At 36.8% G+C, this 26,940-nt stretch overlaps 2 protein-coding genes across 3 annotated transcripts in view; both read right to left on the reverse strand.

Annotated features, from left to right (window-relative positions):
* ttyh2 (tweety family member 2) overlaps nucleotides 1-18,995 on the reverse strand; it is a 61,879-nt gene extending 42,884 nt beyond the window's left edge. For both annotated transcript variants that reach the window (XM_028030123.1, XM_028030122.1), the window contains exon 1: nucleotides 18,867-18,995. In XM_028030123.1, coding sequence (XP_027885924.1) covers nucleotides 18,867-18,995 — 129 coding nt within the window. The remainder of the gene's footprint in view (nucleotides 1-18,866) is intronic.
* Nucleotides 18,996-20,913: 1,918 nt separating this feature from the next.
* rpl38 (ribosomal protein L38) lies at nucleotides 20,914-23,812 on the reverse strand. The gene is made up of 5 exons (XM_028030127.1): nucleotides 23,733-23,812; nucleotides 23,511-23,537; nucleotides 22,921-22,981; nucleotides 21,883-22,005; nucleotides 20,914-20,985 (listed from the first exon to the last, which is right to left on the reverse strand). Exons 2-5 carry the CDS (start codon nucleotides 23,511-23,513, stop codon nucleotides 20,960-20,962), a joined length of 213 nt encoding a protein of 70 aa, XP_027885928.1. The 5' UTR covers nucleotides 23,514-23,537; nucleotides 23,733-23,812; the 3' UTR covers nucleotides 20,914-20,959.
* Nucleotides 23,813-26,940: the final 3,128 nt, after the last annotated feature.

A 26,940-nucleotide genomic window follows, 5' to 3' on the forward strand; every position in this document is an offset into this window, starting at 1 on the left:
AATGAATTCACCATCCATCTGTGAGCAGATGGGCTTCTTCAGGCTCAGGCTCTTGTATTATTTTTTTAACGCTTCCCCTTCCTTTTTAGCTTGTCTGAAATCTTTGTGATGCTGAGCCATCTGCTCTTTGTCTGTGATGTCATGTCTCCTGCATCCCAAGTGGTGTGATTAGAATGCATGAATAAAAGAGTCTGCTGGATTATTTCAGATTCTACAAAGTGGCAGGTAAACCCCCATAAGCCACACAGAAATGCCCTCTAAATGCTAAACCCTAAACAGCAAGGAAATTAGTGTATTAGCTTGAGATGAAGCTGAATAGAGCAAATGGATGCAATATTATGAAATTCTGTATTTACGAGATGCCCTGTTTATACAACGCTAGGACAGTAAAACATATGCGCATGTTGTGTTTTTAGTCTTATTTTTACATGACAACATAATTTTTACTGGACAATAAAGCAAAGCTATGATAACAGGCTCCAGAGTGAAAGATTTTAGAAACACAATGCAAATCATGTCTAAATAAATGAACACTAAACACGTTTTGGAAACGTCATCTTGGGCTTGTGCACGCAGGCCTGGTTTTCACCCAAACACAACACAACAACAATGGCGGACCTCAGTGTTCTGTCTGTGCTTCTGTATCTCTTCAGATTTGTTTTAGTGTTAAAATTATGTTCATTGTGCAATATTTATGTCGCTAGCGAAGATCCATGGATTACATGCATCAGATCACATGGGTACCTCTGTACAAGCAAATTGTTACAAAAACCCACTCTTGGATTAGTAAACTCATAGCCTGGTAAAAACGAGCCCCTTATCCTACGCTATTTGCTTCGTACAGAGAGACTGGGCTCTCGGCTATTGAGAAACAATTACTTCCTGGAGGTGTGGACTCAGTTGAAGTTTTACCTAACTGCTTACACTTGTGAAGAGAGAAGTACCAAGTGGAATGAGACTGCTGTTATTCTAATCCAATATTTGGAAGTGTGGCCAGTATGGACTGAATGACTTTGTTCACTTCCTCTGCTGCCATTGCTAAAACTACAGGCGGACTACAATGCTAAAAGAAAGCAGAAAGTCAACGTCTTTGTTCACAACTTCACCATCTGTTTGCTGATTGGTCTGGTAGAAAATTCATCGGAAAGACTCAGAGAAACAGAATCAGAGTTAAGGGGAGAAGGCCCATACTGTGCTGGAAGCAAGAATTTTTTCAAGCAGAGTTGCATGAAGGCAATGGCCAGGCTAATAAGCTCACAAAGTTTTATCCCGTCCTTTACAGTTGATCACCTCCTTTAGGCACCAGATCATTTCATTTTCATCTTCACATGGAGCGTTCTCTTTCCACGTCTATGCAAACACATTTTTTTGGGATTCACAACGGAAAACGCTTTTGAAAATGTACTGTAAATAGGGCATCAGGTAGCTGTCCTATGGCTATATCCTTAATATAGTAATAACAGCAAAAGTGGGGATGAATTTTCTGATCAACTTTTAGTGTTGCTAATGGCATTTTAGTTGATTCTTTAGTAACTTAGAGAATAAATGGTTTAGAAGATTTTAACAGTTTCCATGCACCATAAAGAATCCCATAAAAAACTATACAAATTAGCTTCAGTTGTGTCCCTTTTTTAAGCAATTAGGAAGTGAATGAAGTACTATTCTCAGACAGACAGGTGGATGTCACAGTCTACCAAGGTGAGAGAGAAACAAAACAGAAGCTCCCCGTCTCATCATTTGTCTGGGTCTGGATTCAGTTTGGAATGATGAAATTTGAAAGCATAACCTGAGTGTGGGCAAAATGAGCACAGCAAGTGAGAAAAAGATTTCGGTCTCATGTGGATAATATGATTGTCAGGGAGAGGGGGTTGGGTCACAGACAATCAGATTATTTGAATAGAGAGAAGAAGTAGGGAGGAGGCTCAAAGGTGTCCCTGGTTTTATTACATGCAGGTTAACTGATGCTCTCACTTTGAGGAGGAATGATGGGTGAAATGGTGAATTACCCATGTTTATTTCTATTAGGCACCATCTGACTGACTTGTTTAAATTACCTTGCTTTTGCTTGTGATTTTTCTGCAGGCAGACAGTGCAAAGAGCAGAGGGCAACTGAATAGGAAAGCCATTCATATGCCAGATTAGAAATATAAAGCATAAGATAAACCATAGGACAAAAACCCTGTTTGTGAGTCATGGGTCATTGTCTTGTGAAGTTTAGAGATATAAATCAATTCAAAATCTGTTGGATACTGTAATTAACAAGGGTTCTGAAAAAAAAAAAAAAACTTAACCAAATCCAGCTTATTCCCTCTAAAAGAGTTATAAAACGCACAAAAACATATATTTTTCTTGTCACTCCATCTTTCTTCTCTGCAGTCCAGAGTTAAAATAATAGCTTCTGAATTATGGAGAGCCCATTCAGGATGCACATAGTGACTGCACATGGTCAAACACATGCACTTAAACACAAAAGCACTGGAAAATACAAATGTGTTTTCATAGCTTCCAACCAGTACTCCATCGTTCCATTAAGTACAAAAAACCCAACCATTTATCTTTTACAGAGCAAAGAGCAAACGAGGATCCTGCACAATCTCAAAGGTTTTGGAAAAGGAGAGAATTCTGATAAACACAGGATAAGATTTGAAAGATAAAAGTATTTATAAAGAGAACACATTTGTATTTTCTAGTTCTATTCTCTTTTCCATTGTCTAAATGATGCAGCCATCCATGAGATTGACACAAATATGTAAATATCCAACAATAAACTTTAGAATTTGCTCACAAAAAGGTAACAAAATGAATAGAGACCTCTGTTAATTTGAGTCAGGAAAAGTAAGAAATTTGTTTATGAAAATTAGAAATTTTCATAAATTTCTTCTATGGTCAGATGACACTTGCAGATCAGACCACTAACTGCTACATCAAGTTGGATTGAGCAGTGTCCCATTGAAGCCTTAGACATTATCACCTCTGCTTTTATTGTTTACGCCGTTAATTTAAGAGGCCCTACTGTCCTCTTCCTCTTTGTTTCCTCTTTGCAGTCTCAGCAGACAAGGGGGGTTGGGGTATTGCAAAAGGCTGGAGGCAACAACACAGGAAAGACAGGAAGGAAGACCTAGCTGAGCGGTCTATGAGATCTGGGCAGCCTCAGTAGAAGGGACAGATGAGCACAAAGGCGGTGGTGACATAATTACTGGGGGAGGGATTAAATGTGTAACTCATGCTAAAAATGAGGTTGAATGGTGAGGCAGAAGATAGAATGAAGGAAAGAAAAAGACAGCAATGCAAGTTGGACAAAGACACGGCAGGGTGCATGGGGGATGTGTATTTATGATGCAAAGAGACGTAGCTAAATCATCTAAATAGCTACCTCAAACACACTGATTCTCCTAGTGCTCGGCCCAGTTTCTCTATCATTTCAATCCTGTTGTAGACACTTTGCCCGGAGGATGAAACGTTGCATAATACTACAATTTTCTTAAAATACTGAGGAAAATTACGCTGAAAACATGAAATTAGAGGCACATGACAAGATATGGTCACCATGTTACCTTACGCAATGATGACTTACAGACTCATTTTAAAAAAATAACACTTGACGTATAGTTATCAAAGGTTTTCTTTGATTCCATTTCAAAGAATGGATTAAATTGAAAAATAGTTTTCAAAACCCACAAATCTGAAGTGTGGCATCCCTTTGTACCAGTCCCCCTTACAATGCCTTCCCTCACTAAAATATTCAGAAGTCTCCTAATTAGTAAATGGAGTCGACTCTTTCGAAAAATAGAAAGAGAATGGCTAAACTGCAAACCTACCAGCACATGGGCGTCTATAAACGTCCAGGCCAGGAGAGAACTAATCAAAGAAGTCAATTATGGATAATAAGCAGTTCAGCGGGGCAACATGTTGTTGTCTCCTGTCAACAACAAGCAACAACATGTTGATCTGAGTAGGATTAGTCATACGCTTCGTGAATCTTGACTCAATGGAAGAGTGGCTTTTGGAATAGGTATGACAGGAAGCACTCAAAATAACTGTATTTATATACCAAAAACCTATGGGGACATCATATTTTGTTTTCAGCAGGAACAAGGAAGTTGATCAGAGCTGATGAGAGGGATCCAACTGCACGACACAGTTCTCAGCCCTTTTTTGAAACATTTTGAAGATCATACTTTCCTTCCACTTCACAACTATGTATTTTGTGGTGTTCTGTCTCATAAGACCGAACTAAAAATAAAATGGAAAAAGCTCAAGTAATGTTAAGTTTTTGAAAGGAAAATGAGGAAAAGATTCATGTCAAAAATATGTGAATTAGTATGATTTGTTAAAATAGCTGTTTTTATTAGAAGCAGAACATGCACATTAGCTAGTCACTGACACTGGGCTGTCTGTCAAAGTGAATGGAAAATCAGTGCTTGTATGAACTAATGTGTGTGAAGCGAAACCAACTAGTGTGCAAAATACTATTAAAAAAGGAAAAAAACTAGAAAAACGTTCAAACTAACATACACACCAACAAGACAAAGGCTGAGGCATAATGAGGCAACACTGACCCGGGTCAGAAAAGAACCCAGAGGACATTTAAAATCCCCAAAGGCACATCAGAGGTATGAGGAAAGCCAGAGGGAGAGTGATGGCACAGATGGGACGGTGAGATAAATGGAGAGTGATCCTATAATGGCCTAATACAATGACATCTTTAAAATATGGCAAACACTAACGCATTCATAAACACACATCTGAAGCGCTTAACCAAGAAAGCATCTATTTTCTCCTAAAGTACCAGAACCACCAAGAATTACTGAAACGTCCTACATGCATATGCTAAAAGAAAAATTTGGGTAACGATAAAGCATAATTAATGTGACTTATTTGTTTGATAAATATTCTGAACTAAGTTTCCTTTATAAATATTCATCTAACATTTATTTAATGTAATATTTATTTTATATTTGTATTATAGTTTCTATCTAGATGTTTTCAACTTAACCATTAACCAGTTAGACAATTAAAAACAAAGCTAAGTGGTAAATTTGCACTACCATCTGCACATCTTCTGTACAGACATTTTAACATTAAATTAAAGAAGGATGTGAATCCAGAGGATGAATAAAACATCTGAGACGATTCAAAAAAGGAAACAATATTTTCTCCAGAATTATGTCTGATGTTAAAAGCAGGCTACCACTCAAAACACATATCATCATAAATTCAGCTTTGGGAACAAGTGAGACTAATCGAGTTAAAAGAAAATCTGTTTTATCTTTTTGAGTGTTCAATTCGAATTGAAAAGTGTAGGATTTCCTTATAGAAAATACTCTGGTCCGACTCCTTGTATTCAGTTGCGCTTCTTTCCAGGATTAGGTTATGAGCAGTGCTATTGCTGCCACTGATACTGTGTTCCCTCTGTTTTTCTCTTTACCAGTGATTCCTCTCTTATACACAGACATACATCAGATACACAGATGAAATGTCACCACTGCATCCAACATGAATAATGCATGACCTTTTGCAGCAGAAAAAGCTAATTGTATTACGCTACAATGATCCGAGAAAATTAACAGAGGATTAAACAATTCAGCACATAAAGGAAGACATTAGTGTTGCTTCACACAAATATTACTTTACAGATGTAATTTACCATGAATGGAAGTCATGGGGAAGGGAGTCTGTATGTGTGACTCGCAACCCCTCCCTCCACCCCCCCAAAAAAACAAAAAACTGGTCATCAAGAAGCTATGATGAGTTTTAAATATTTTGTGGCATGAGTGTCCTTTATTTACAATAATCAGACAGGGAATAGGCAAAAAGATAAAAGGAGAACACATTCAGGAAGATTGAGAATCAAACCACCCCAGGCTCCATCAAGACCTAAGTGCCTTTGTATTATTGGTGCATGCTGTTCTGCTACACCATGTACTGCCCTGAAAACACAATGCTTTTTTTAGTCTTATTTATTTATTTTTTGTTCAGGTGTAATCTGTATTATTTATAGAATTCCAGCACCTGACTTGCAGGTACATCTCAGTAAATTGGAATATGCATTCTAATGAGGCTCATCTGTGAGATTATAATTACCTTCTGAAAAAAAGCTTTAAGCTGGTATTAAACATACTTTCCATTAAGCATACGTTTCAATGTCATGATCTTTGGGTGCTTTGGTTTTCATTAGTTTTTTAGTTTTTTTTTTGTTCCTCTTCTTGTCGTTTATGTTTGGAAGAGTTTGCCGTAATTACTTCACTTCTCTGTGTTCATTATAATTATTTGGTCTTGATCCATTTCTTTGTGTATTGTTTCTTACTTTAAACTTGAGCTTTCTTTTCTGTGCATTTCGGTTTGTTCTCTTATGTTAGTTTTAGTCTTTTTCCCTTGGTTTGCTGTTCTATTTGTGTCAAGTTCTGTTCCCTCTGTATTAATTAGTCTCTTTCGCTCAATCTCTCTTATTCAGTTTGCTCCTTCCTCAGCTGTTTCACATACCCTGATAACCAGTCATCCTCCACTTTTTCTCCCGTATATAAGCTCACTTATTTTCTTTGTTCTTTACCAGTTCCTCCTGTTACTCTCCACATGGTCCATATTCTGTTCTCCTCATTCAAGTCCTGTAAGTTTTCTGTGTTCGTTAATAAAACCTCCTCCATGTTCAATGTTAGTTTCTGCATTTTGGTCCAACGACCAGCCTAAAATAAATGGGAAAAAAAAGTTTTTCATTAGCTGTGAGCAGAAGCCTCATAATTATTAGTAATAAAGACTTGAAAACATCAGCCCATGAGATTAAGCTAAATAAAATAGCATCTGTAATGTCATTAGTAAGTTAGCAGGGAATGGTCACAGTACTACTGTGGTGTTATTTCACTGCATATACTTGGAACTGGTTATAATGAAATATCAAACTGGGGTTCTGTATCATCAAATCCTGATTCTTCAATTATTCTGACTATTAAGACAAAATCTCCTGAATAGGACACGCCTGAAAATTATACTTCCTAAAAAAAATAAATCAGTATAAACAAATCAGTCTTTAGGTATAAATCATTACTGGTCAAGAAAACAGTTGTGGTCATTTTACAGATTAAGTATTTTTTTTTCCTGTGGCACTCTTGTTATTCAATAACAGAGAGTCTGAGGATGGACTAAGATATAATCTTCTGGTCACCCGTAAGACAAATTCAACGCTGAGTAGGATATGAGCAGCTCCAAGACAAATTATTGTGCCTCATTGTTGATTACAGAAAGCAACCAGGGAATGCATTACTCAGGGGTGAGATGTGAAAGTCAGAAGAACCTGGACTGGCTTGATACAAGGACTGTGAATTTAGTGGAGAAATATTTTAAAATGCTTCATATTTGTGCATTAGAGACTAAAAGATTGACCTCAATAAGTGTTTTTTGATGAAGACTGCATCGCTGTGCCACTCTGAAGAGCAGGAAAATCAATTGGTGACTGAAATTGTAAAAAGAAAGAATCCAAAAGACGAATCATACAGTATTTTTAAAAGAGAAATGTAACTATGGGGAGCCAGTAAATAAGAGGAAGCTGGATATTTTAAAGCAAAGTTGCTCTGTTTCATCCTTTTGACAATACCATGTCTATCATGACACTTGCTGGAAACAGAAATGTTGGCATTTGAAGGTCTATTTACAGCATACAGACAAAGAGTTAATAATGCTAACCACTTTAATCAGGCTAATCATTAGTAGAATATACTACAGATGATTAAAAATGTCATCTCTGTACAGTTTTTATTTTTTCAAAAATTACAGTTAAATTGTGTTTAATCACATACTGTATGTGCAACACACCCTTTTTGCTTAGGCTCACACACAATATGACTTGGGCTCTTGTAATGACATAAATACCTAATTACTGATCACAGAGAGGTTTCTTAAGGCTCATATAAAGCTACACAAAGAAAATATAAAAAGGAATAGTTTAACAACTTAACATATCTGACAGTGAACAGCTTTTGAATCTCTAATATTTTGCTGAACACAGACGCTGATTATTTTGAAATGATTTGGTAGAAAATATATTTTTGTGATGTGGGGAACCCTTACATTTTGAACAATGCAAAAAATTAAAGTTGGTAAGCTATAAAATGTGGAACTAAATAATATGCTCTAATTGTTTTTGTTCATACATCAGTCAGCAAACAGGAGGATTTTACTATTAACAATGGAGAGAGATTAGATGAGGGTTAACTTGTTTAGTAGGGGGGGGGGGTACATGGCTGGTATTTATAGTTCCCAAAAAGAAATTAAAGTATTTTAAAATCTCAATTGAAACACTTTGCCAGCTAGCCAAAATCTCTCTTCAGTACATCTCTACAAAAAACTGAGTGGATGGAAAAATTTTTCAGTGTCAAGCTGATACAGTAAATGACTCAGAAACATAATTAATAAATAGTGAGTGTACATCCATCTGTTGCTGTACATCTCCAACGCAGGACGAAGTTGTCTATGAGAGGAAGTCCAAAAACTTAAAGATGTGCTAAATGGAAACTAAGTGACATAAAATGTCTTCCTCCAACAGCAGGTGGCAGACAGCTGTGCGTAGGTGGGAAGGTCTCCAGGCGCTTTATGCATAAATATCTTGTGTGTGTGTGACTGTGTGTAGCTGGAATGGACAGTGACATTTCTTCAACATGAAGGGGGTTAAATGGGTGTCAGGTCAGTTACTGAGTGAAGACGACATGGAGGAATGAGGCAACCCCACCTTAAATGTCAAAGTCAGTGGGCTGCAGAAACTTTCATTTCACTCTGTGAGGAATACATCCCCATAAGGTTTCACAAACATTCTTTGTTCTTTAATGCCGTGCAAAAAGTTTGTATAATCAACTTCCCTCCACAGATTCTGGCTTAATTAAGATTTCTGATGGCTTTTTCAAATAATAATCTCAAGGCAACCTCTTCTACCTACATTTCAACAAAACCACCTGTGCTGACTGTTTTGCTTCCCCACTTTTGGTCACACTGCTGCACTTGATTGAATACCCCAGGGACCGGGACCCTTTCCAGAATAGTGCACTCCACTGGGTCAGCACACAGAAGATGCTATGAAGACTTCCTTTGAATTTGTCACAATCGGGTAATCTTAGGGGTGAATGGACGCCAGGTCATTTAAAAACCAGCACAACACAGAGTTCTAGGAATGGCCAAGCCGTAACAGGGATGGATGGAAACAAATTCAATCAGACAGTTAGTAGTTTAACAGTCGTATTAAATGGCCATTAGCCGACATGCTAGGGCTTTCATTTCTGTTACAGATTTAAAACATGATCTTCTTTGACAAGTGGATGACTGCTCAAACCTTAAAACACAGAAAAAGCTGGAGCTTGGTACTCTCCTTTGAATACTTTTAAATTAACAAACTGTACTTTTGACCAATATAAGAAAACCTGCCATTTTACTTTTTGATGTCCTGATGCAGCATTTATCCTCTAAGAAAATGTTTATGCATTCCTTAGTAATGCAGATTTCATTCTGATAGACTTCAAGCTTGAAATTCCCCACTGTATACAACCCTTAACCAGGCACCTAATTAGGTACACCTATTCAATTGCTTGTGAATGTAAACAGTGACTCACCCTTTCCCATAGGAGCTTCTCAAGGATGAGAACCAGCATAAGGAATAATTGGGATTCACATGACTTTGAATGTGCTGTTGTTTTTGTGCCAAACAGACTGGATATTTAGATTTTAGGGTCAGAAGTTGATGTAAAAAATGTGGATCCATCCTGTTTTGTATAAGTGGTCCATGCAGGTGTTGGTGGTTTGTTTGTTGGGGATATTTTCTTGACACACTTTCTGTTTTTCTTTCTCTTTCAGAGCTTTATCTAGGATGAGATTTTAGAATCTGAATAGCTTGCAGCTAAGAAGAATACATTCAGAGGAACATCAACACTTTGCCAGCTAGCAAGCGCCAAGAACTGAACTGAAGACAAGCGCCAAGAACTTACGTGATTAAAGTGATATAATAAAAAAAAGGACTGAAATGGAATCTCATAAGCCACCTAAAAATAGACATATCAGAACAGCAGTTTTAAAGGTGAATATTTACACAGTTTTGCAAGTTACACTTTAGAAACCATGGTGTGTTGTCAATAAAACTTGTATTCAATTACATCATTCAGTAAATTGATGTTGATAAATGACATTCATACACTAAGTTTGCCCAGTGATTAATGGAAGACAACATTGCTTGAGTTGCTCTTGCATAATTGCTCTCTGTGACATTGCAAGAGACTCTCAAAGAAACACTTGGAGCACAAGTTTGTAAAGGTTGTTTTCTGAAAAAAACAGTGATTTGGCTGTGAGTTGCATAGACGTAAGCTGTTTATTAGAAGGTTGGCAAGTTAAGTAAGCTTCTTGCAGGCTTTAGGTTGTGTTCTTTTTGCATTATTGTAAAAATATTGTTACTCCTGCTAAAGTTGGAACTTGGGAATAAGAATCCAATCCTATGTACTGTAAGAAACATAATGATAGATGCAGAGAATTACTTTTTAGATCGGCTCATCTAGCTTGTTTTGTTTAATTAAATTTGTTGGACAAATATTGCTGCAGAACTTCTGTTAGTCAATTATAGTCAGAATTCTGTCATACTGTTGAATCTGTGCATGGTTGTTTGCAACCTGTCCAGGGTGTATCCCACCTCTCGCTAAATGACCACTGGAGATAGGCACCAGCACCCACACATCCCTGCAGAGATAATGTTTGTTCTAGACAGCAATAGTCTACAACAAACAGTCACCTTATGTTTAAAGTAAAGAATGGCTTGGTATGACAGATAGAATGTGATGTTAGGTGGCAATATAAAACTAAACAGCAAAGGAGTTATTTAACCACTTTACCTTATGAAGGTATTATTTTCAATTTCTTCAACTATAACTGCATTTTTTTTATTCCAAAAAACCTTGTTGACATTTGCCCCCTTTCTGCTTTTCCTTGAAGGCCATGCTTACTTTGACATTTCAGGAGTGCCACAAAACCCATTAATTTGCTTTCCTTGACACCCTCCCTAACGCCAAGACCCTTCCCTCAGGGAAGTCAAGGGGTCATAATTCTGATGCTACATCCCTACAACAAAGGAAACCCAACCCCCCAGTTTCCAGGGAAGAGGATATTTCATTGTTGTTTACACTGGAGGGGAATGTGATTGCTTGAATACAATCCACTTGTCCTAATTTGCGAAGCTTTGAATAATGGGTGAATGTTGTTGATCTGACCTGCTTTAATTTCTAAATGACCTGAGCTATTACAAAGCACCAAACAAGTTAAAAGAAAATCTCCATTATTGTTGACAACAATGGAGTGGTGTTAACACCGACTAACTGAATGTTGTCAGATCAGCATGAGGGTTGCACAACTCTTTATTAGTATTGAGCTATCCAGTCTAGCCAGTTGCGGTGCTAGCTGGCTTCAAGTACTATCGAGACAAATAGGAGTTAATGACCTTCTGGAAAGCCAGGGGGAAAACCATGAATACATTCTGTATGCAAGTATGAGTGGAACAGGAAGCAGAGAAAGAAAAAAAAAATTATCTGGAGAAGCTCAGCAGAAGTGAATCACTGATTTAACAAAGAGTTACATAGTCATCAATGCACGCAGAGGGAGGCTGAGGTGGGACAAGGAGCATGGGAATCAGAAAGGACAGATTTAAGATTGATTTTCTTGTGGAGGACGCTATAAGAGTTGGTAAATTTCCAGTGCAATTAGGGAGGCTCTGATAGCTGAAAAGATAATAGATTTTTAGCTGTTGGCACAAATAATTTTCATTTGCCTTCACAAGCTCAAGAAAAATACCCCAACCGGACGGTTAGTGCATTTAGTTGCTAAATCAAACTATAATCTTGAGAATTACATTTTGTCGATAAAGATAACGATTTAAAATAATGATTTAAAAGAAATTACCCTCTAAATTCATGCCAGTTTTCTTATGGCCTACTGTACAATGGCTCTGATGAAACCATAGGTAGATGAAGGAAAGGGTGAAGGGAATGAGGATCTGGACATAAAAAAAGACAAAAGTGAAGGAAAAATTACAAAAGGTCTGGAATCCAGACCGTCTGGATGCACTCAACTGGGCTGCTTTCTTCAGAAAATTACTACAGAAAAATCTCATGAGATAGAATAATCAAGCATATAAAGAGAATATTTGCTCCTGTAATTGAATAGTACTTTATGTCTGTGGGTTGTTCATTTATTTCACATCCTTATAAGCTACATTACCTAACAAGAGAGACATATTCTGTAGAGACATGTCAGAGGTGAACATTAGATTTAGGCCTGGACTTTGATTAAGTCATTTTCACACAAATACAATTTGATTTTTGTCATTACATTGCAGTTCTGGCTGTACGTATTTTTGGGGTTGTTCTCCTTAGAGTTTAGATCTGGCCTAAAAAAATCCAACCCAACCTGGTCTGATTCCATTGGTATTGTGTCCGAGCCTGAACTTTAATTATAGGCCCGAGCCCAAAGTAAACCCACTATATTCTTTAATTAAGATGTCACTACTTTTGTTTTTAGACCACAATTTAAGTAATCAGTGTAACTTCTCTTGTTTTTTAGCTTTTGCTTAGCGTGTTGTAACTTCATCTTTTTGCTTGTTGTAACCGGAGGGTAAGTCTAGTGTAAATCATTGGGGATGTGTGACTGACGGGATTCTATGGTCACTGCTGCTCAAGTGGAGCAGGGCGGGGCCAAGTGCACAGGCAGTCCGATTTTCTCTACATAGTGCAGTCTTAAACACGTCAACCTTAAAACACTATAAGGAAGACCTGCTCCGGCACTTAGTCAAATGTTTCCATTACAGTGAATTTATTAATATTACAAGGAAATATCAGAATTAGATAAATGTGAAACTCTACAGTCTCTGAGTCAAACTCAACGGAAGATGAAAGATTATTTCAGGGAGAAACAGTTAGTTCATTTTATGTCATAATTCTTTGTATTCACACAAAATTGCTGGAAACTACTTTTATACACAATGCTGAGTGACCCATCAGCAGTTTTTCCACGTTTTATGTGTCCACTTAATTACTTTCTCCTAGACTCCAAATTTTAGCTAAACGTTATGATCACGAATTATGTTTGTTTTACAAAGTACTAGAATACTACAAAGGAGACTCATGATAGAAAGTCTGTGTTGGCCATTGTCATTAGCAAGAAGTGCATGTCAGATTCACAAAGCAGGAAGTGGAGAGAAAAAAGAGAAGTCAGATGGACACAGACCTTCTGACCTACACATAATGTCTGCCTCAACACACTCACAATAAATCCAGAATAAACTAGGCCTCTGTCCTATTTTGGACAAGCTTATTTCATTTTTTGTCCTCTATCTATTCTCCAGGCTTCAGCACTAGGAGTGATGGAGCAGAAAAAATATATTTCTACATCTGACAGATCTGGTGGAGAGGAACTGAAAAAAACATGGTATTTTCACTAAACAATTACCATCAGGGAACAAGATTTAGGTTTTCCTTACAACTTGGAGAACAATAAGTAATCCCTTAATACAGCAGTTCCCTTAATACAGCAGTGTGATGTATGAGAGTGGTGTGGTTACAAAGCTGCTTTTTATTCAGAAGTGGCTTTTTATCCAGACGTCAGCAGGACGAAATTCCCCTACATATATAACTACTAGATACAAAGGGAATACCCTGATTATTGTCAGAAGACAGAAATTAGAGAAAAGTTTCAGGCAGATGTTACTGACATCACTGACTGAAAGAGTAAAAACCAGCTACCACACACACATGCACACAGAAATTCAGACAAAGAACAGTAGAGGACCCCAACCTCTGAAATTCCTTCAAATTTCATGGAAAGAAGCCAAGACAGGACTTTTTGCCAATGTTACAATTGCCCAATTACAATTCCTCTGACAGAGCATGTGTCCTGGGTTGTAGCCGTCGCCAAGTTCCTCAATACGATCCGCGGAGGCAGGAAAAAACAAACCTCCACTCAGCAGTTTTTGTACAATAGAATGAGCTCAACATTAGACGAGTCAGTTGAGGCTCACATGTGGCTCCATTACACTGAATTCTTTACCAATAAACAATGCAGAAACTCATCTGGGCTACAGTCAGTCACTTCAGGGAAAAACGGAAAAGTGGTATGAACACGATAAAAACAAGATACAAGTCAGATCATGAAAACAAAACAGTTTGACATGTATGGCACAGGAATTCTTCGTGATCAAACAACAGAAAGAAGGTCTTAACTGTGGGGCAGAAGGTATTTAGGCATGGGTTTCAACATTTTTTTGTAAATAGTGATCTGGAAGCTATGACATGTGTTTGTATTCAGTTCCAATTGAGTAAATACTCTGCAGAACAACCTTTTGTTTCACTTACAGCTATAAGTGTTACACACTTTATCTCCATTATCTTTTGCAAAAAGCTGAAACTAAATCACATTTAAAGAGCATTTGTAAGCAGCGGTAGATTCCACTGAAGCTCATCCCCATCTATTTTTAATTAAATAAATTAAATGTTCCCACCACACAATGCTGCCTCCACTAATTTTTTGGGGGGCATGGTGTGTTTAGGTGATGTGAAGTAGGGGGTTAATAAAAGCTAAATTTGCAAAGAACATGATATGTAGTCATATGTCCACTAATCCCCTGTGAGCTGGATGTTTGATGCTCCTCCAAAGTTACTACACGAATCCTTGCTTCTTCTCTGATTATAGCTTGTCAGCTTGGGTGAATTGCACTTCATCAAACCTCTGAGGTCTACTCAGGACAGCTGTGTGTATACTTACATAAATGTTCAATAGTGAGAATATTAAACAGTAAATAGGTGATCCTTTAAGCCAATTTGTTCTGCTGGATTTTATTTACAAGTATCAGTGGAAAGAAGCCTGAATACAAATGGTAGTAACATTTTTCATTTATATTGAATATTTGGGATATTAGACTGTCATTTGGTTGGTTTGTATCATTCCTTAACCTTATTGAAATTTATATGAACCTCAGTATTCTATTTAGCACTATTGCAAAATTACAAGCCAATCTCTAACCATCCATTCATCAGCAAAGTGTTTAAAAAATGTGTGTTTTAAAAAGCTTTCTAACAGTGATCAACAGTTTTGATGTCTTTTAGTCTGGTTTCTGTGCTCACCAGAGTACGTAGACTGCCCTTGTGAAAGTGTTTAATGACATTCACATAAATACAGACCGAGAAAGAACCACAGTGTTGCTTCTGCATGACATTTAACACGGCATTTGACACTGTAGTCCATGATATAGCATTGAAGCGACTGGGGCTCCATTTATTTAATATCTACATCCTCCTGCTAGCTCAAATTAGTTACCATAACTAATCTTATGGTAACTAATAAGATAAGTTACCATGCAGATGGTACACAGTGCTAGACTACAATGTCACCAGGTGAATATGAACACATTAAAATTCTGAGCAGATGCATAGAACAAACCCATGAGTGGACATGCAATAGCTTTCTTCAGCTGAACAGAAATAAACTGTGTATAGTGATGGACAAAGACCTGAACTTTCAGAGACACATAAAGACAATTACAAAGTCTGCCTTCTGTCACCAAATTTAACATTTCAATTATTAAACGACTAATATCCCAGCAAGATCTAGAGAAACTCATCCGTAAGTTTATCTTCAGTCAAATTGATCCCTGCAACAGTGGGGATCACAAAGGTCAGACAGTGGCAGCAGATCCAGAGCGCTGCTACTTGTGTTCTCACTAAAACTAGGAAAGTAGAGCAACATAATGCCAGTTCTAAAGTCTGTACACTGGCTCCCTGTGATTCAGAGAATAGAATTTGAAAGTTGCCTTTGATTAATAACAACAGTAACGTCACAGACTGTAGAGGGCATTTCTACCCGTAATGGTTTTCTTTTACTTTGCCACTGCAATGTTGTTTTGTCTCATTTGCGTTTTTATTTTTGTTTTAATCATGAAAAACACTTTGGATTGCCTTGTTGCTGAAAATGTCCCATGTTCATAAATAGCCTTGTTCTAAAATTTCATTGTAACCCTAAGGAGGTTGAAAGATGAAACTACAGTTAAGATGTAGATGGGTAAATGGATACATGAAGCCAGTTTGCTTTGATGGGAAGGAAAGTGAAATAGACATTGAAAAGACAATAGTTGGGGGTTTCCCACCAAACAAGTGACTGACTGCACTTGGATGGCATTTTTTTTTACACAAAGAAGAAGTAATTTTCACCTGCTGAGACACACCATCCTTCCCACCTACACCCCATGGCCATGAGTGCACGTCTCAGAGGATCCGAGAATTGAAACTAGCAGTAAGAGAAGATAAAAAGCATGTTTCCTTTCTCTGTCTCATTCTGCAACTTTCTAAACACCAAAAGAGGCAAAAATCCAATTTGGATGAGCTTATATGAGAATAAATCATTGCAATTCCTAATAAGACAGAATAAATATTATGTTCCCAACTGATGGTAAAACATTACTTTAGTGCTTTTAATCGAAGCTACTGAGCAACAGAGACTAAACCCGATGAGTTTGTGGGAAAACACAAATTCAGCATGCAAACATTTGGGAATTCTTCCTACTACAATACTAAAACAACAGCTGTGACAACTTAAAGTCTTTAATCTAAAATGAACTATACTGCAGCCAAATATGAGAAACAATACAATTATGTTTCCTATTCAGAACTCAAAGTGCAGTTTAAGAGAAAAGATTCAAAACATCAAACATCAAAGTTATACAGGTTCATCTCAAAGTTATCAGTGACAAAGTTTATTTATTTAGTAAGTCAATTCAAAAAGGGAAACTTCTTTATTGTACAGCGCCTGAAATTCCCATCAGTTTTAGGTATAGATTTTGTTAAATAAGTAAGAAGTACATATTACTCAAAAGTAAATGTCTACTTTACAAATCCCGTGCAGTCTGTCCTAGCCTTACTCAACACAGGATTGTGAGTCCATGAAAAGAATTTGAGTTTTATAGTTAAAAAAAAAATCCAAGACATAATGTCCAACGTTGAGTTAAGAGTAAGAGATTCATTGCAGCGTGTGATACTATACTGGAATGTCCAGTAAAGGCTTTGCTTGGTGGAGTCAGCCTGGGTTGTCTTCTATTCAAGATCATAGTTCATACATTACAAACAGAAACTAGAAGAATGACCAGTAGATAAAGAGGGTTTCTAATTCAGCTCACTCACTCAGCTCTGAAAGTTATGAGTATAACATTTTGTTCATTAAAGCAAACTCACTTCCTGAATTACAAGTCCTCTTTCACTCTACTTTTTGGTCTAGTGCAACATGTAATGCACATATTTGTTTCCCACACTGCAAAGAGCTCACGTTACATCACCAGTGATTAAATATAAGCAGTCTGTTCTGCCTTGATAGTGTCAGAACATGTGGGTTTAGGAAGTTGATGAGTAAGGAGCTGATTTCCTGTGGCTTTGTCATGCAGACTATAATTAAGCTGGTGCAGTTTGTTTTTTCGATTCCTGTGAAAATACATTTTAATTTAAAATGTGGAACCTTGAAACTATTTGAAAAGAACATGTCTGAATATTGGAAGGCCACAAAACCCAAGTTCTGGAGACTCCCGAGCCAATGTGCTGCAGAAATCACCTTAAATGTCACTTATTCTCAGTGGGATGAAACTACTCACACCAAGGGAAGCTGGGCTGTAACCTTAAGAAAATTAAAGAGAGATATATTTAAATATTCATGGGACTAAAAATGTTCATGGTTTGAGCTTTAGTCATCCAAAAATCAATCCCAGTCCACAGAAAGGGCGTGTGAAATATTCCTGCTACAGCATGTGGAGATGGGAATCAGTTTAACTCCCATGGCAGCATTTCCCACAAGTATGGCTTAATGCTCTTTAGTGGTGAAATGCCATAAGAAGGTCTTTAAGAGAGATCACAAAGCTTGCAGCTCATAATTTATGACAAGTTTTTAGGTCTATATCACAAAATAAATTATTCACCCTCTTTGATGATTACCTCATGTGAATACTAGAAGTTCAGAGGCTTTGTGGGAAATTGTACAGTTATTAATGGTAAGTTTAATCTACTTACCATTCCCTAATGTTCCTTTTTGCATACTCAAAAAGGAACATTAGGGAGCTACAGGAGCACAATAGGATTCTCATTCAAACTTCTTCAATTAATCATCCAATTATCAGGTGGGAGAATTTGTCCACATGGCAACTGTTAATTGATTACTCCATAAACAACCAAATAGCTACAAGAAATGTTGTTTGAGGTTTGCAATAAGTTATGGGACCCACCAAAGGTAAAAAAGTCATCTGGACAGAGTAGACCAAGACTTACGGTAACTTTTAAGTCTACATGATGGATTATAGGAGTGGTGGAAAACCAACACAATGAACCCACCACCCCCACAGCAAGACATGGTAGTAGCATCATGTCATGGAAACACTGGAATTTAACAGGGACAAACAAGCTGGGCAGGGTTAAAACAGAACGCTTCAAATCAAAGACATTTCAAGTGTTAAAATGGTCCAGTCAAAGTTCAGACCTTAATGAGGCTGATAATCTGAGGTAAGACTTGAAAATGATGGTCTACAGGCACTGGATGGAAATGTCACAACTATCAGACTGAGAACCAGATATCAATTACTTTCCATTGTTAAATCAAGACACTCTTTTGTATCAGACTGTCACATTAAATACCTATAAAATACTAAGGAATTTGTGGTTAACAACGTAGAAAAGTTAGAGGTAAGAAAAATCTTTGAATTTTCTGTATCAAATAACAATCTCCTATAAACTCAAGAGTTGTGTAGCTACCCCACTCACTGCGTAATCCCAAAGATATGCCCACAACCGATATTTTGAGTCCCACTTGTATCTCATTTTTGCTCTACTGACCTGCTGGTAGTTCTCATCTTCCGGCTGGAAGCTCTTGTCAGTGGGATGAAATCTAAGGTTGATGTGGGGAAAATTGTGAAGCCAGTAAGTCCACCAGGGCGCAATGTAATCCACTCGAGTCAAAGACATCCCTGACCGGACTGGGAATTTAAAAAAAAGTTGGGCTGCAGCCTGGATGATTAGCCTCTCTCTCAATCCTTGAAGCGGGCGGTCTGGTCTGCAGCCCCGAGATCTTAATCAAGTCTCACATGAAACAAAGACAAAGATATAAGCATGCTCAGTTTAACCAGCAACTCCAGCCTAAAGAGAGGGGAATAAAGAAAACATGGGCTGAAATACAAATCCAGCTCAGGCGGCAGGGGTGACGTAAACTGAAGCCCGGGGAGGATTTTTTTAAATCTTCCTTTCAAAAGAATCCAGTCACTCTGCATTCATGTCTCCGTGTCCGAGGATCTTCACACACTATCCGACCGACAGCTGCTGCAAACAGCACTGTCAGCAACGGGAGCGCGCACTGATAGTGAGGGACAAGAAGCGACACGGGAGCGCGCAGACCTCAGTCTCTGCAAGAGCAGTTATTGACCTGATCTCTAGAAAATAACTATATTAAACCCACGGCTAAACGGTTATTAAACTATTATGGATTAGTTTGTGCCGTTATACGGTCGCTTTATTTGTTCATGTGGATTTAATATCTGCACTGCCATCTAGCGGTCAATTGAGATACTTACAAGGAGAGGCGCCTCCAGAAGGCGATGGCAAAGGTGGACAGATGGGGTGGCTAGAAAGGTTCGGGGTGGGACACCAAAACCAATATAAAATAAATTTTCAATTTATTGTGATCCTGCTGAGCCAGAAGTAAATGATGGATTAAAAAGTGACATTAAATAAAGATAATTAAAATTAACTCATTCATGTTGTTAGCTTTTCTTTTTAAGTAGATTCATAAAAAGACACAAGTTCAGTAAATACTTGTTGGTCAGGGAAGGTCTGGTAAATTTTAGGGTGGTGTGGCATGGTGACAGGAATCAGAAACCCAGGATTCTCCAATATCTTATTGTTCAGATACCAAAAATGAGCAGTTTATGAAAATTAATCAAGTGTAGAAAAAGACTGAATGAATAATTTGTTTCTAAAGTTGTGCAATATTTACAGAAACACAAGCTGCTAGTAGAACCCCAAGAACCAGACTAACTACACATCAGGAAGGCTTTTTACCAAAATGTTGTTCAACACAAATTTAGTTTCATAGCAATTGTTCTTAGTTTGTGTATCACCTCTGATAACACGTGTTGCACATTTTAGTGCTTTGATAATTTGTAAGGGCATCAAGACTCCATCAGAGTCAATATCAACATGACAAAATATTTCCATCACATCATCCCACTTTAAAGTTCTTCTAAAAAGGTGCAAAGGGCCAAATAATATCCGTTTTGACTGTATGGAACATTTATCCTCCAGACTCTGTTGCCATGCACCAGCTTGTTGAAAAAGTGAACAGTGCTTCACACAAGCTGTTTGGAAGCAAAAAGCTGCAAAAACCGGTTTCACAAGTTTCCACAAGCATGTATGTTCAGCAGTCAACTGCAGGTTAAGCAGACAGCCAAACCAATGCACCAGTTAATTACTTATCACCAGTCCATTTATGATCAGAAAAGTAGACTTAGTCTGGTATTTATCACATTTACTTTAAACATAGGGGTCTACTCTGTATTTTTGGTTGAGTCTTTATCAAAATTATTTTATCAAAAATTCAGCAGCAGGAATAAATGTATCATCTCAGACCATGGTGTACTTTGAGATAAATTTGTAAATACTGCGAGTTAAAGTCTGAAAACAATAAGGATGTCATTTGCATACATCTGCACCTTCTTTTAAGGAATATCAACTTTTAAATGCAAATATTTACTGTACAAGTCTAACAAAAACACCAACAGGAAAATTTTGAAAACATTAACAACTCAACACCTTAATCTTCTTGACATGACCGTGACTGGAGATATTTAACATAAAAGTATGCTAAAAAGGTTAAAAAAAACACACACAGTAACTTTTTTTTCCATTTTTATTACAATTATCTGTACATCATGGATTTACTTCAGCTCCTTGACAGCCAGACCTGTAAAAGAAAAAAAAGGTTAGAAAATATTTAGATCATGTCAAGAGGGAAGGGTTAGGCAGCCAATTTCTGCAGCAGAAAATGATTTTGTTTGTCCAAATAAAATAAGGTTCTGCTAGGGCTTCTGATGAATACTTAACTGGGATTTCAAATAAACACTAAAAAATATAACCCTTTTAAAGCCTGATTAAGCCAACATATTGGTTTACACATATTAGGGAAAAATCTTTCATGTACTTTCCATCTTCAGGCAAGACCTTGGGTATAATTTTAATTGAATTGTAGACATCAAATCCTTTCAAGATGATGAGTGGATTTTTTTTCAATGAAAATAAACATTAAATAGTTAAAATTTTTTCTGTTGTAAGCACAGTAAGAAACTGCAAGAAACTTGCATTTTCATGGATTTATTTTTAATCCAAATATTTTGCACTCTTAAACCCACTAGTAGTTTGGTACAAGTAAAGACTTTCAAATTCATCAAACTTTATAGAATCTTACAGTCTTCTTACATAAATCATGTTTTTGTATTAATCAGGTACAAATTTTGCTACATTTATTTTGGGTTATTTTCCTGCCCAGTGAACATAATGAGTTTTTCCATTATACATTGAATTTTTTTTTGTGTTCTGAAACTCATTACTTAGTTGGGTATTAAGAGAATTTGTAAGAAAGCAGATATGTTTATTTCTAGAATTGTTTCTCAACAAGCTGGTGGGGAAAAACATTTGACTGAACACGTCCTCTTTAAAGAAGTCGGTTACGTTCTCCAAAACGCTCCACATATCTCTGACAAATAAATGCGCAACACTGTCAGAGTTAATTTTTTATTCTAACTTTAATTCTAATTTGTGAAAAGACGAGGACTTGCTGCCAAATACCTTCATTACTACTGACCTGGGGGCAGGGACTGTTTGAGCTTCTCTGCCTTCTCTTTATCTGTGATGACCAGTGTGTACAGGTATCTGCTGCAGCGCACCTTGAACTTCACGTTGTCCTTGTTCTTCTTGATCTTTACGGCTGAGCGGCACAAATGGAAATATTTTTCAATTAATCTTACGGTTAAAGTTGCAAAAAGTTTTTTTGAATTTGATATTCAAGGTTTCAATTCTTAATCCTTTACCAGTTTCATTACATACTACTGGCACTCAGCAAAAGGTGAAACACTTGGAATGTTTTAGAAATAGATACCTGGAAATTGTTATTTGATAAACTATAAAATGGAAAAACCACAGATCCAAATGTCAGTTTTGGCCCAAACCCTTCATGAGTCAGTTATATAAAGCTGAAATAAACTTCATTTTTCAGCATCACAAGAACAGTATTATATACGAATCAGCAAGAGAATGCAAACGTGTGCAGCCACGTTGCTAATCACAACTTTCACTCAGCACTTTTACATTTGAGCCATATTCAAACATTCAGATACTGACAACCATATCAAAAGGCAACATGAGGCTTCTACAGAACTATCAAAACCCCTGATTTCAAGTGAAACCTCTTTAAATGCACACTAACGATGAACAAACTGGTAATGAATTGTGTGAAGAAAAAAAAAGCCTTTCTTCAATAAGACAAAAGCTGTTTTCGCGACGCTGCAGAAACCTACTTTAGAAAAAGAGGAATTTTTAATGACAGAATGACAAGGCAGCTGACCTGATCAAAAATAATCAATTTCATTCACTTGCTACCTTTTTTGGGTTGGTTCTGTGTAGCCAGTCTCTTGATTCAACAAAGAGGCCGCATTAGTGATAAATTATATTTTTACAAATAAAAGCAGCAGCAATAGGGAACATCTTGCCTTGAAATAATGACACATTTAGCTTGCAGTCTTGCAATCCTAAAATTAGGACATAGAACTATTGCAAAGTTTTGTCATACAAAAACATAACAATAAGCTCGATATACTGCATGTTGCTGGCAGTGTCAACTTACACTTGGCATCCTTCCTCCTGGCTGTCAGCAAGAAATCTTTGATTTCTTCGATCTTGCGAGGCTACAAACAAATGGTACAAATAAATTAGCAACAACAAAACAACTGGAAGCACAGACGAGAACTGATTTGAGTTCATTTGTAAGTGGACCGGTGGAACTGAAGTTTCTGTTTAAATCCAAAACCCAGCACTTGGTCCATCCTTTATTCTTGCAAGTTTGTGAAATGCATCACTGACACTTCAGACTGTGATGTTTGGACTTCTTGCTGCGTTCAAATAGCACTTTTAACTGATCTTTCAAGCTTTGGCCAAACCTCTAAGTTTTAGCTGCTAAATAAATATTATAATTAACATTAATACGAAGCGCTTAAATGGGCTAAAACGTCACTAAAATGCTGCACGGCCCATTGGTGGATCCAAGAGCTAAGTCTTGCTAATGCTAACTTCCAATGCTAATGTCATATAAGCCCAAGTAATTTTCTCACCAAACCAACATTTAGGCATTCAAAGAACCCACAGGTGGTAAAAAATATAGCTAACAACCTTATGAGCAATGCTATTTATGCGTTTAAATAGAATAAATGTCCTCACCATGATGCCGTGTGAGCGGACTGAAGGCTGTGGAAGGAAAGATAAATCCAACAATCAGATTACAGAGAAATATAGCCTTAAAAATAAAATGTGTACACCACGATAACAATAAAAGGTTATATAGTTCAAATCAAAAAGTTAGAAATTGGAGGGTATGCTTGAAAAAGAGGATGGATGAAGATTTATTCGGTAAATTTGTCCGTGTGTGAACGTAAAACTTACTCAATCAGCCAGCAAGGGGACGAAAAGGGGCGGGACTTCCGGTTCAACAAGGTTTTATATTTCCCTACGGCAAGCGCCAGACACCAAAAATATTGAATAGCGAACTAACAATTACGATGAATCGTTTCTGTTAAAAAATAAAACGCAAAGTGTTTTATTTTTACCCACAGTGACTACCACGGCACAACAAACTACAGCATTTATGTTGAACACTTTATTTATTTATTTACTCAAACAATTCAAGGGACAATTTGTGTTTTCTTGGTCCAGAAGCCTGAAAAAGACCAACATAGAGCTTACACACCCTTTCGATCAATAAGCTTAAAACTGAAATTAGAGATTAGTTAACATAAATTTCCCTTTTGTGACAGATTGTTACTATAGAAGAACTAAAGCACTTTATCTGGTTACACTGATGACTGAAATTGGGTAAGATTGTTTTAAAATAGAACCCTGAAGAGTTGATATATTCAGTTATTAAACTGCAATTCCATTTGTTGATTTTTTAGCAAGGCACTCCTCATACAGCAGTCATCTGGAAATTTATGCAGATTCCTGTATATGTAAAGAATGTATTTCATAAGGTCATTATAAAAACGGTTGTGGTTCTTTATTCTTCATTTCATCCATTGCTTTTCAATTCTCTGAACAGAAATATAGGACAGAGCCTAGCAAAAGTATTTAGGTTACATTAAAATTGACATATGCTTTATCAATCTCAAACATAAATTAAATAATTGATGTTTTTATTGCCATTTTTGTGATAGATAAACATAAACTAATGCAGAATTGTGAGGTGTAACGAATGTGGTTCTTCTTTTCTAATATATAATATCCGAAAAACATCTGAAAAGTAAGACATCTATTTGATTTAACTTGCCTTCATACTGTGAAAAAATCCAGCACACAATGTCTTTAGAAGTAAGTCATGCTGGTAAATAGAGTCCATCTATGCACTTATGTGTAATTTTATCTCAACAAAAAAGCAGCTTCAGAAATTCATTAAAGAACAAAGAGCATCATAAAGTCAAAAAACAGCAGGCAAGTCAGGGGTAAAGTGGTGGGGAAAAAAATTACAGCAGAGTTCAGGGCTTAAATTTAACATCAAGAACAAATTTAAAGAACAGATTTCATGCTGTCATTATTTAACTAGTAAAAAAAAGCCACTTGTAAAACTTTAAGTACATCTCATGATTCAACTGTTTGTTTTATCAAAACATTAGGAGCAATTTCTCATTTAGAAGATGTTGATGATGAGGCAGTCTGGGCCAACCTTCAGTTGACAAACATATAGTCTCACCTTTGACACTCAGATATCTTCAAACAGAAGCATTTTGTTAAAAATGCCAATGCATTGGTTGATATTTCCCCTTCTACTTTCTATAGAAGGAGCAAGGATGTACATAGTTTTGTCCACACACAGCATTTCCTCTCTCTTTAATAAAAATGGAAGTTGCTGCAGTTCAATTTGAAATAGTTTGGAACTTGATAAATATCCAATAATTTGTTATATGTTTTGCATACGTAAAATCCAAAAAAACTGACATAGGATGTACTTTCTTTTAATAGGTGTTAAAATAGTCTTTCCAGACTAATATTGCAGTAGCAAGAGAACCACAATAGCAATAACGTTTGCAGTGAAGGCATCATCAAGATCAAAAAAATGACTGAATGTGTACATGAAAGTTTTTTCTGTGATTTATAATCTGAATTGTATTTTTTAAGATAAAGTTGAACAGCAAATCTGTTTTCGGAAAGAGAGAAAAAGAAAATCCAACATATACCTCTTATACTGATCACATTATCACAGTCTTGTTGACTTATGAGTTCAATTACACCTTCCGGTCCAAATAGATAAATCTAAATGCTGCTGCAGTAAAATGCCTTTGGGTATATACATTTTCACTCTAAGGGTACTCTCATTTATCATCTCCAAAAACTGAAAGGAAAAAGTGCACTTCGCTAGCAGTATAGTGTAGTTAATGAGCCAGTTCTGCGATATTGTCTGGTAAGCTCAATGGAGCTAAATTTATTATATTGTGTCGTGTTTAGGGGGATGTTTGGCTTTGTAATTTTGTGCACATAGATTTTATTTTAGAGGATTTTTGTGGCTCAGAAAATAGCAATATAATAAAGAGACCCATTGCTGTTTTTCCCTGTTCTGTTTTTTTTCTTCAGTTAGTTTTTTATGATGTTTAACAGTGAAAGTACATGGAACTTGAGAAACATATCTGATATCATTTAGGCCCAGTTAGACTCATCCCAGGTGATCTAATTAACGGATACTTAGTGCCTGTCTGTCAATGCTCACACACCAAACCTCTCTGTGCTCGTCCTCCTGGACATGTTTTGCTCAAGATTTTAAAATTTCACAAGTTTCATGTCAATCAAGGCGGAAGATGAGGAAGTCTTTCACATTCACTTTGTGCAGTGAATCTCAACTACCTTACAACATATTAGTATACAGAGCTTTTTTCATTTCAGTCTCATAACTTGTCAGTTAAATGAATCTGGAGAATGAATTAGATGGACAGACGGATCAAAATTTTAGGAATTATATTAACTGAGAGGATTAACAGAAAAAGGTTTGAGAACTGTAAAGGGGAGAATTGCCTCTGATGTGGATCAATGCTACATCATAAGCTATTTTCTGTAAGAATTAAAGGTAAATAGGGGCGCTGCTATAGCGGTAGAGCAAGTGCCCCATTTACAGAGGCTTGTCCTCAATGCGTCTGTCCTGCATTCCCAACTATTTCACTATGAATACATACATTTCACATTGTTAATAGTTTTAATTGTATAAATAGTGCTAAATATCTGTGACGGTCTGGCGACCTGTCCTGGGTGTACCCCGCCTCTCGTTCGTTGACTGCTGGAGTTTGGCTCCATCTGGATAGATGAATGATATTCAGTGTACAATATATTTTCAATCATAAAGTATCTATTCTGATCAGATAATTTTTTTTACAGAATATGATTAAAATTATCACTTACACTATTTATTTATGAACATCTGTATGCTTCCTTTATTTCTTGCTATTGGGACTTGCATTTATGCACCGTTGTTGAAGCCCAGCCTGACCTGAAATGTTCGTTTTGTTGCTGTTCTTATTTTCCTACAGTAGAGGGCAGCAAAATGCCGCCAATTTGGCGACTCATTCTCACTTGCAACGTTGGGAGACGCTGTGTGCAAAGGAATCAAATCTAT

Source organism: Xiphophorus couchianus, chromosome 10 (assembly GCF_001444195.1).
Source record: "Xiphophorus couchianus chromosome 10, X_couchianus-1.0, whole genome shotgun sequence".
In the NCBI taxonomy this organism is placed as follows: domain Eukaryota; kingdom Metazoa; phylum Chordata; class Actinopteri; order Cyprinodontiformes; family Poeciliidae; genus Xiphophorus; species Xiphophorus couchianus.